General features: G+C 31.1%; 1 protein-coding gene across 1 annotated transcript in view; it reads left to right on the top strand.

Moving 5' to 3' along the window:
• LOC124356742 (cardioacceleratory peptide receptor-like) overlaps positions 1–12,284 on the top strand; it is a 223,180-nt gene that overhangs the window by 183,222 nt on the left and 27,674 nt on the right. Inside the window, exon 2 of the mRNA XM_046807929.1 lies at positions 63–177. Coding sequence (XP_046663885.1) covers positions 76–177 — 102 coding nt within the window. The 5' untranslated portion in view covers positions 63–75. The remainder of the gene's footprint in view (positions 1–62; positions 178–12,284) is intronic.

The following is a 12,284-nucleotide window of genomic DNA, read 5'->3' on the forward strand; positions in this document are numbered from 1 at the left end:
TTAAAAGCCAAGCAGTCTCTCTTTTGCCTGTAACTGTATAACAAAGATAATTATTGTTTCAGGACATTTGAGGACATGGATTCTCTTACAACTCTCACTAATTTCTCTCTTGAAGAGGCATCATCAGCACCTTTCACAAACTCTTCGGGCGAGATCAACTCATTCTACTTCTATGAGGTAACAGCAAACTTGGTTTATGACAGTGACATATTTTTTGGTCTAGTAATTTGACATAGACTAAGTTACTAACCGTATGTAAGGATAAAAGTTTTCAAGAAATCGATGGTGAAACACTCATAAAAGGGCTTTCCACAGAAAACTTTTACGTGCTGGTAACCTAGACACGCCCTAGAATTATAAAACAAAAGTACTTTTAGTTTTGAAACACACCTATGGACAACATTTGTAAACAATACTGCATTTAAAATTTTAGAGCACTTTTACAGTTTTGTTTACCACTCTTTTCCCGAGTGGAAAGATATTGAAGTAGGGAAAGAAGAATATTTGTCTTTATTGTGGTTTTAAACTCTCCCTCTGGCCGTCCAAATCTTTTCTCTGTAACACAGTGAAGTGAGAAATTGTTACATTCAATGAAATGTTTAGATTTATCATACGACGCAAATGTATACAACTAGAAATCCGTTCATTCTTTCCGTATGAGATACAGAGTAAACGAAACTAGAGGTCTTAAGGGAAATTAAATTAATCATCAGATAATTTCTTTATCAAATATAAATATTATACTAAATTTAGTAGAAATCATATCTCAATGACCATTATGTCTTGGTTATTTTCTTTAGACGTCAAAGGAAGGTATAATAGCATTATGTTATATTATTATTTATAATTAATAACAGTTAACGTATTCTTGAAAAGAATGATGTAACACAAACTGAGTAATTGCACTTTCTCTTGGTTACCGAAATCAAGGTCATATTTTTTAACTTCATGTAAAAGCAAAATAAAACGTTATTTTAAAATTATAATATTTTTAACTATAGCTAGAAAATGTGGTGATTAAAGGAATGAATTTTAACTGATCATGAAAAAATGTTTTTTTCTATAATCCATGATATGGATATAAAATATATGGAGGTTACAGTACGTGTAACTATGAATGTTTGCTATGCTATGCAATATTGTTTGCTTATTGGAGACATACTGGCTGGGAACTTAGCTTTCAAGTTGTAGTTCCAATACCTATACCAGTAACTTAAAAAATATAGCAATTAATATTATAATAATAATGTAATATTATATATCATTATTAATAATTAATAACAGATAACATCTTCTTGAAAAGAATGATTTAACACAAACAAAACAATTGCAATTTTTGTTGGTTACCAGAACCAAGTTAATATTGTTTAACTTCATGTACAAACAAAATAAATTGTAATTTTAAAATTATACTGTATTTTTAACGATAAACTTTAAAAACAAATGTTGTGATGAAAGTAATGAATTTGAAATGATCATGAAAAAATATTATGCTTTTTTCTATAAAACATATGGAGGTAACAGTACGTGTAAATATGAATGTTTGCTATGCAACAATATTGTTTGCTTATTGGAGACATACTGGCTGGGAACTTAGCTTTGAAGTTGTACTTCCAATACCTATATCAGTAACTTAAAAATTTTGCAATTAATGTAATAATAATAATGTAATATTATATCATTATTAATAAATTATAACAGTTAACATCTTCTTGAAAAGAATGATGTAACACAAACAGAATAATTGCAATTTTTCTTGGTTACCAGAACCAAGATAATATTTTTTAACTTCATGTGCACACAAAATAAATTGTAATTTCAAAATTATACTGTGCTTTTTAACGATAAACTTTAAAAACAAATGTTTTGATGAAAGGAATGAATTTGAAATGATCATGAAAAAATATAACGCTTTTTTCTATAAAACATATGGAGGTAACAGTACGTGTAAATATGCATGTTTGCTACACAACAATATTGTTTGCTTATTGGAGACATACTGGCTGGGAACTTAGTTTTGAAGCTGTACTTGCAATACCTAAATTAGACTTGCAGGATAAGGTTGACGATGCAGATGGTAACATACAGCTGCAAGAAAGAGTTGAAGGTTTACATAGCTTTCTTTCCCAAAGGCATAATGAGGTTACCAAGTTATAGTTACCGGCAAACGGTGTATTCCCAAATCAGAACCATACCTCCGCTGAGGACGGTTTAGCCGAAATATTTCCAATACAAATATGAGATTGATGAGAAAGAGTGAAGGTGGATCTATTGCATCCCATTGCCACCACGGTGTTTGCAGCTGAAGAATGTATATGCACTCTCGATCCAATTATGAAGCTAATGAGATGGGGCAGGTGGTATTGAGTTCTGAGCAAAACCGATTTATTCCTAATCCAGAAATGAGGCTGTTGAGAAAGGATTACCGAGAAGTCGATGTATTTCCCATTCCGTCTAGCAGCTGGTGTTACAGATTTAGTAACATGCCTTATATTCCCACCATTCATTTTCTCTACTATTTTTACCTTTTTCCGTTTCTTTTATTTGCGAAGTTAGGGTTACTTCAAAAATAGTGAATAATAATCACAAATATTATAATTATACCTTAATACTGTCAGGCTTATGGAATATCTTATAATAATCTGTAAAAATATCTAAAGAATAAGTAATGGAAATAAAAACATTCCTCTAAATGAAAAAGTAAGTAAAGCTTAGTACTCCGGTATTCACTGTGCCGAGAAAGCGTCTTGCTAATGATAGATGTTATCAGGTTTGATGTCACCCATTACCCCCACCCGCTCTCCAAACACCACTCTCAGACGACTTCCCCTGCCGTTCTCGCAGCCAGAATCTTGGCGTTACTCTTACTATCTGCAAAAGCGATGACAACTAATTTGAAGCAATTAACTGCTGGAGTTAATTGCGTCACTCGTCCCTCATAATGATGAGGGGATTTGAAAATGTCGTGAATAATTCAATAGTATTGTACTTATGAATTGCATAATGTACTTGTGAACAAGCACTTCACTAATATGTTTGAATTAAATTTATTTTCCTATAATTAAGTAACAATATGTTTTCAGCTGACTTAAAGCATGACGATATTACCAAAGTAGCAATTAAAAATCTCTAAATTACGGACAAATGGGCTCTCAAAACTGTTTGGCATATTGACTCTGTACATCTCTGAGACCTTTAAGACAATTTTAAAGTAGCCTATAATATCTCTTCACCCCTATTTTGTCTCATTGTATCAATCCAAAACACATTTAGGGTATAACAGTCATTATTGGTTGGGATCCCTTATACGAATAAAAAGATAGCTCAAAAAATCTAAAGATCAGTGACAATAATTTATAAATCTCCATCTTCGTCACTATTATATCTCACTGAATTATTGGAATCACAGTCTAACACTGCCGACGCATTACGTAAAATAAGTTCAATAAAAAAAAGTCTCACACTTCGTAAAAGATCCCCATTTTAAGTACTTCAAGTGAAAAGACCCCAGCAGCTGAATTCGGTTATTGCTAATGCCTATAATTTAACAGATATTAAATGCCAGCAGGCTGTAGCTCTAAGGCTAAACACATGTGTTACCTAAAACCTGCAGATTAATATTATCGCTGTTAAAAAAATCTAGAAAATTGTATTAGTGATTTTGAGATTTCACGTGATTTCATTAACCTATTGCCACAGCGCCCATAAGAAAGAGCACAAAAAGGTTTGATAAAACGAGTTTTTAATATCTTTTCACTTTTCTTAGTGACACCCTTTAAAGTAATAGACTCTTAGTAAAAAAAGATAATGGCATTTTTGTTTATGATTTTGAGTATTTAAGTTATCTTGCTAACTTATTGGCATCACTAATAGTAAAATAACAACATTGGTAAAGAGCTGAAAAATTCAGAGGAATAGAGATATTTAATGTCCTCTGACTTTTTGACCCCAAAATTAGTAGAATTCTTCCTAGGACCAAGAGTAAGGTGAAGTTTGTAACACCTTTCTATCACGAGATAATGTGAATACAGAAATAAGTACGGACAATTATATTGGCTTAAAAAGGTAATTAGTGTTTTAACCGCTATAGGCGCAATTTATTGACATGCAAAAATACAGGAACATTTTAATTTTATTTTCGAACTGAGAGTTCAGCTCCATGTTATCTTGAAATCTGAGTGTAAAAAAATGTAATGTGTAGAAAACTCAGTTGCTCTACCCTGCTTTGGTATCGTGTGTAAAACACCGCAGTGGACTCAATTGCACATCTAATGAGACAATGAGAGCACCTCTTCATCTAGATTTCACTATCTCCTGTAGTCTACGTGTCTCTGATGTTGCAACCGCGCAAACAGGAGTCAGGTCTGTGACAGCAGCAGGACATGGAGTTAAATGTTCATTCGCGTTGCATCAACCCTTCCCACTATATCTACTTTATTTTATTTGTTGAATGTCATTTGCTTATGTTACTCGAATACGAGTAGTTTATGATAGCTATCTTAAAAAAGATTTGTGTTGCATTCGAAGGCTAGGTTATTTGAAGTAAAATTTCTGTAAAGAAAAGTCAGCAGAACTATAACTTTTTTAATAAACCAGTGTGGTATTAGAATTTGATACTAACTCATAGGTACCATAGACTAGAGCCAAGCATTTCCAATGAGTAACAAAATTAATTTGTGCCAAATATTTGAACCTGGCTTTAACCACGATATTTTCATACGAATTCTTTCTCTACGCACCCAACTACAACATAAAGAAAATGCATCCAGTTTTTATCCCTCAACGTCATCTACACAGTCATTATTTTAGTTTATTATAGTGTGTTTGTATCCTACGCAGAAGCTCATACGGTACCATTCAGACAGGGAAATATTATTGGCTTATACAGTAAAGTATTACTGGCCTAGAAGTACCTACTAACCAAATAAACTACTGTGTTAGTGTTTAGTGTTTTAGGACTAAAATAATAACAAAGGAAAATACTTAACATTTTAAATTAATAGTCACAGATTAACGTGCAATGCAATACATAACAATAAACAATGCGAATTAGTTCTAATTGCATGTAAAATACTTTAGTAAAGTTTAAAAATACACTTCTTTATAAGGTATAAATAATAGTTTAAAATAGTCTCGATTTTCCGCAACTGTTCTGTAATGAAGGTCAGGATTGGAAGGGGGTGAAGTAGCTGTTATTGTACTAGTTAAGTGTGCGTCGGAGTTAACAAATCCTACACAAGATTGTATCACAAGTGCTGGCGTTGAGTGGCACTTTGACCCGGGCCACGTACCGTATTAATCTTTAATGAACTTAGGAATAAAACAAACAACAAAGGAAACTTCTTAATATGTTTAATTAAATCATATACACAAATACACAAACAATTTAGTACATAGTAATAAACAGTGTGGATTAGTTCCAATTTTTAGTTAAATATTTTATTATGTTATACCTAAAGCAATCCCATTTTAACATTAAAATATTTTTAAGTAGACTTAATTTAATATCATTTAATCTTAATATATATTACAACACATTAATATTACAAGATAGCTTAAATTAAAAAAGAAAGCATTAAATATAAATAAGTTGATAACACAAAGACCTTGTGAAGGAAACAGGATTTTTCCGGACATTTGCCATCGTTCAGTGAAACAAGAAATCAGTAACTCTACGTTTCGAGATCTGCAATCTGATCTCTTCATCAGGTAAAATAACTAACCTAATACATTAAATTTAATGATTAGTGTTGTGTATAGTTTTTTATTAAGTGCATGTTTATAGAGTTATTGAAGTTGACAAACAACATGGTGGTTGTGATTCCTGACTTAGGCGTGCCACAACGCTTCGGTAAGATTTTTTTTATTTTAACCTAGTTTGTAATTATGTATGAGGTTAGTTCTTTACCTGAAGAAGAGATCAGATTACAGATCTCGAAACGTAGTGTTACTGATTACTTGTTTCACTGAACGATGGCAAATGTCCGGAAAAATCCTGTTTCCTTCACAATCTTTCCATCGTCAAAAATAACCTTCAAACAAAGGACAAAGACCTTACTACCCATTAAACAACTAATAAACATCATATATTATATAGTAATAATAGCAGTAAGAATACAATAAATAATAAGATAACAATAAAAATTAATATTTATTAATATAACAATAGAAATATTAATATAACAGTATTAAGTTAATAATGAATAAATAACAGTTAGTTAGGCATGATTATGTATGCGTGTGTTTATGTATGTATGCGTTATAAGGATAATATTAATTAGCCAATAATTTAAATAACAATGTTGAAGTATAAAAATAAAGCAAGCGTATGATTAACATTGTAAAGCATAAGCTATGTATGCCTGTGCGTGTATTTTAGTACAGTCTTAAAAATACTTGTATAAGGTACAAAATAGTAATTTTAAACATTCTCGATTATACGTAACTGTTCTGTAATAAAGGCAAGGAGAGGGAGGGGGTGAAGTTAGCTGTAATTGTGGTAGTTAAGTGTGCCTTGGGGTAAACAAATCCCACACAAGATTGTATCACAAGTGCTGGCGTTGAGTGGCACTTTGACTAGGGCCACGCACTCTGACAAATCACCGGCGGTCAACATCACGCGATCTCTTGTATATAACACTCAATATAACCTGTTAGTAATATTTTTAAACATTTACCTGCTTTATTTTTTCATCATATAAATCACAAATCAGAATATGTAACGAGTTAACACAACTGCTTGGTGAACTGCATGTGTGAACAAAATTTATTTACGGTTCCAGATTCTAAGAAAAATTTCAGTAAGTGAACAGAAAGTACATTCAACTCAAAGTTATAGCTTTCAATGCTGACGGATTCAACGATTAGTTTATCTGTAATTACTTAATTACTTGTGTAAATCACTTAATATAAAAACAAATCAATGTACACAAATAATACCTTGGTTTCTTGTTTTGTCACTCATCCCGCTTCACCTGAATTGGAGAATGACAGATAACCTTATAAGAGTCTTAAATAAATGACGAAGTTACAGAAGGATAAATGTTCTTAAATGCTTCCAATTATCATTGGTTTTAGAGAAGATTAAATTATAATAGTGACCTCACAAGGACTATTTGTGTCTAGTCGGTTAGTCAAAGCGCACCCCAGACTATTTTAGTACGGTATATCTAATCCTGTGACTTCAACAAGATTAACGAGTTTTCTCCCAATATTGTCATGAAATTGGGTGATTCGTTAGATCCAAAGCCCGGTCCTTTTCCTAAATCTTACAATACAAAATAATGTATTTGTGGCATATGTGTTTCCATAAATAAAAAAAAACATTTCTTCCAAAGGCTTCATGATAAAGTAAGCAGAAAGAAGAACAAATACTAAATTCTAATCAGTTTTATTTCCAATTCATTAACCGAGGCTTTGTTGCTTTCTAACTAAAAGATATATCTAGGGAAGTTTTGCCAACGCTGATATTGTTTGTGTCTGGAACATATTTTAATGGCTTGGTAAGCAGATGACTTACCTATGCCACCAGCTGGTTTAAACCAAGACAATACTGTTTGAACCAGATCTTGAATGTTCATCAGCGTGCGTAAAAACTGGTATGGCCAGGAACCCAACTAAAACTCACAGCATTAAGATTAATCAGAGACGATAAAGTCTTAACTATTCCTATACTAGTTTTGAAGTGAGCCTCATTGAGTGTAAACTTCTTAAGAGCTTACTATCATATATAATCAGAATGGGCTGATAGACTTAACTAAATGTTTTAAGAGCTTAACTTATGCAGCACTAAGGATTTAGTGCTGTACTGTATTAGCGCAAACTAGCATAGCATATAGTTTTTCCTGGAAAACTGCGCAATGGTCTACCAGACTTCCATTAAGAGCTGTTTTGGATGATAAACCATAACCAAAATCTGTCCTTTCTTCAGAGAGCCAACTGTATACCAGACTATGTTTAATTTTTTAATTCTAATCGGTCATTTCATCTCCAATCTTCTTGAGCTTGGACAGCTACGATAAACGGTTTATTGAAGACAGACTCCATGGCCATCATGTGCTTTTTCGTATCAAACACCGCATCCTTTAACGTCTTAGCAATGATGCGGTGGTACGTGTTCATTGAGTTTTCTCTTCGGTAATCCGCATTTATTTGTTTATATATATATATATATATATATATATATATATATATATATATATATATGTTATTATTAGTGTAAAATAAACAAACAGATTTATCCAATTACTTTATTTTATTTACTGTTGAAAATACTATCTAGAATTTAAAATTATACAACATTTTCTTAAATAAATAAATAATCATAAAGGTTGGTCCCTTTTAACACTGCTACCAACTTTTAATTGTTGATATTAAATTTCATAAATACACTATAAAGACGACAAGAAACCAAATACAAAGTCATTGTTACTAATTCAGTAAATACAGGTTAAGGAGTATTGAGAAAACAGTTTTAAATATTTACTGTACTTAAATCTTTTGTAAATTTAGTCACAATTTGTTGGACATGATCAATAAAATCTAGAGCATCGATTTAAAATAATTCTAAAGGAATTATTGTGCATATTCAGCAAGTTAAATTTTAATTCTAGTTTAACTGCAATATAATGAGAAAAAAATATTCCTTACAACTGAAAATGTATAAAACATAGCATCGCTTGTTTACCAGCAATTAGTACCAACAATTTCATGTACTCGTATTTCTTTTCAAATTCTGTCTAACATCGTAATAAAGTGTTGATTAAGCCATTTCAACGCATCCTGACTTCTTCGGCAAATGAGTGGTCATACTCTTTACCTGTGTATTAATACGGAAAGCGTAACTTTTAATGAGCAAATAAAGCTCAAATGTGTATTTACAAATTAAGTCGTATGTTTAGTTTCTGAAACCGTTAAACTGTAAAATATACACGACGGCGAAATTATGCTAAACACGCAAAAACATATTTTGACTACACGATAAAATGTATAACTTAGACAGACTAAGTAAATACTTTCTACCGTAGTTTGCATATAAAACAGATAGTTAAGTTTATTCATCCAATCCTAAAAGTGGTAGTTCACTTATAAAAGTAACTGTTATTGTAGTTATTGTTTGTTTCTTTAATTGGCACTGCTTCACACTAATCACTTGTGTGCTGTTATTAAAAACGTAATACCGAAATAAAAGTACTAACACAATTTTAATAAAGCTATTTGTATTCATAACATTATTGCAATCAAATACCAAATTTTAAAAGTATTAAAAAATTGTAATTAAGTTGTAATTGTAATTATGCGTATCCATAACAATACTGCAAATAATGACCAAATAACAACAGCAACGAAAAAAAGAACAGTATAACCTATGCAAAGAAATACAATACTCATACATTTATTACACTACACAACCCTCCATTCATTTCTTGAGGATATGATAATTTCATAGACGATCGAAAGGAGGAGTAATGTGTGTCTATTACAGTCACATATTATTTTTTATTGTAATTATTAGAAGTTAGTCTGTATTGAATCGCATTACAAGTGAGTTCATGTTTTAAAATTCTTTGTTTTCTAAATTTGGTTTTATCGTAAATGAAAAGTGTTCTAACTACAGAGTATTTACTTTTATAATTTTCCAAGAACAGCAACTATTTTTTTAACTGAACACAACATAACGCATCCCCTGTCTATTACAGAAACGTTTGTGTCCAAATTGACTAACGCCTGATTAATTAAAGCAATAAACAACTAAAATTATATCAGGATTGCCACCAAACCCAAATAATAAACATTAGCAGTCTTAAACCGCTCATACAAACTATATATTGCAACAACACTGTATTTAAAACCAGTTGTAGGGTATACATTATAAATTATATTTAGTGGTTGTTTCTAAATGGGAACGTACAGTTGTAAGTTTTATCAGACACCGTTATAAAAACGAGCATTTATTTCAGGATATTAAACACAGCACAGGATATCCCCGTTAGTTAATAATAATCAAGACAAGCACGAGTATTGTAGAAACGCTGATGCCGATGATTAGAAATTAAAACACAGTGATTACAGAATAATACAATTTTTCATTCCAAACCAATTCAAATTATGACATTTCTCATCCCTAAATTCACAGGGATATATTTACATGATTTATTTGCGCTAACAGGGACGAGGAGGTTTCCCAGTGATTTCCAAGAAATTGGTTTAGTTTAGCGCCATGGCGTCCAGGTTGAAACCTAACGACCATTGTTATGTATAGACTACGTTTTGGGGTAATCGTTAGTGACGTGAGGTAGCTTTTTCTCCCGTCATATTTTTCATTTTACATTTTCACTTCCGATATAATAGTGTAATTCCAATAATAATGTATATCAAATTTAGAATGTGTAAATACATGTAGTTTATCGTCTAAACAAAAACATTTTATCTTTAAGTTCACTGACGTATGAAAATTTGACTCCTACAGCTTTGTTTGGAATTACTTCCTTATAAAATATTTATGTATAAGTAATTACCATGAAATAAATGTACCTTAGACTACTTTTTTACAAGTACTCGAACTATCATGTGGTATAAGTGGTAGTTACCAGTTCGGTTTGACAAAGATAAATATTATCTTTAAATTATTTTTTTTTCACTACGTAGTTTATAGTTATTTTTTAAGTATTTCAGTTTTGAATAAACCGGAGGTTCTATATACAATTATCAAACATTTCACATTTGAACACTAATAATGTTGTATAAACTGAAGTTTTGACGTTTTGGAGAGTAAACAGTTTAATAATCACTTTTCACGTTTCAAAATGTCATCGGAATGTGTGAAAGTTTCTTGTTTTATTAAATTATAGCACATTGCAAAGTCGTTAAAATGCATATAACGTATCGGCTTCAAGAGTTTCTATTCTATTAAAATTAGAAATTTCTCTTGACCATTTTCAAAAATCTGCCTTCTCAATATATCTCTCAACTCTATATTTATCATGTCAATCCACATATCGAATTTTAAATCACTTCATTCTATCTATAGCCTTTAGTTTATAGTTTTATAGGCTATGTGGTAGATTTCTTATATACCAGTTGTTTCGAATGTTTTTCAGGGAAAAAATAATTGCGGCTATTTTATTTGTTAGGTGTGTGTAAGATTTAAATTTACATGCGGATGGAATATTCTATTGTAATTAAACGGTTCACGGTTAGTAATTTTGTGGTATAACCATCAGTTGTAACAATTGAGCTCTTTGATTTAAAAATTACCGTTTCTAACCGCAAACAAGTATAAACACCCACAAGTAAAATAACCGCAAAAAATATTAGATTTCTCAAACCATTATTCTTAAACATTGATTGTAAAAATAGGATAATAATATATGCAATATATTATATTTTCAAATTCTTAGTATATAGTATATTATATATGTATATTATATATATATATATTTCGAGTCCCGGCGGAGCAAGTCCTTTTTGTGATTCAATGTTTATTGAAATTAAATTAGGCTATTGGCACTTATACGAATTTAATGAGTAAATAAAAGTCATTTGACAGGTATTTGGTCTTCCGATCATATGTTAGTTTGGTTATTTAAACACATATGTGAAAGAAACGGCCAAATACAAAATAATTGAATCATAAAAAATGAGGGCTCTGTGGTGTAGTGGTAGCACATTCACCCGGCAAGTGAGAGATCCGGGTTCGAGTCCCGGCGGAGCAAGTACTTTTTATGATTCAATGTTGTTATTGAAATTAAATTAGGCTATTGCCACTTATACAAATTTAAAGAGTCACATTGTAAAAATATGTAATTATGTTAGCGCTGTGTATAAAATTAAATACGGACGAAAAGTCTCATAAAATTAGAGATTACTAAAGTTTTACATTAAGAAACTTCATTACGCAGCCGTTAACTACGGTACCGAAAGAGGCAAGAAGTTTAATACTGGCTTCATAAAGAGAGAGAAAGATAAAACGAACCTATATATAAGGAAACTCGTTACGAATTCACTAAATATAACCATTTATAAACTAATTACAGTGGTAACGAATACTTGACTCCTTCATTTCTAGAAAGGTTCTCCACCTTTAATTTCTGTGACAGAACGTGTGCACATTTAGTATACTATTTCAAAATTTTCCGTGATTCAATATATTTTAAAAGATAACACTTTTAGATAAAAATTGCTATAACGTTCTTAAAAGCAGGGTCTTTCTTAATTCAATTTTTCTTTGATATAAGTTATGAATAAGAATTATGCAGACTATTGTTTTGTAAGCCAATGACATT

This window comes from Homalodisca vitripennis, chromosome 3 (assembly GCF_021130785.1).
Source record: "Homalodisca vitripennis isolate AUS2020 chromosome 3, UT_GWSS_2.1, whole genome shotgun sequence".
Taxonomy (NCBI): Eukaryota; Metazoa; Arthropoda; class Insecta; order Hemiptera; family Cicadellidae; genus Homalodisca; species Homalodisca vitripennis.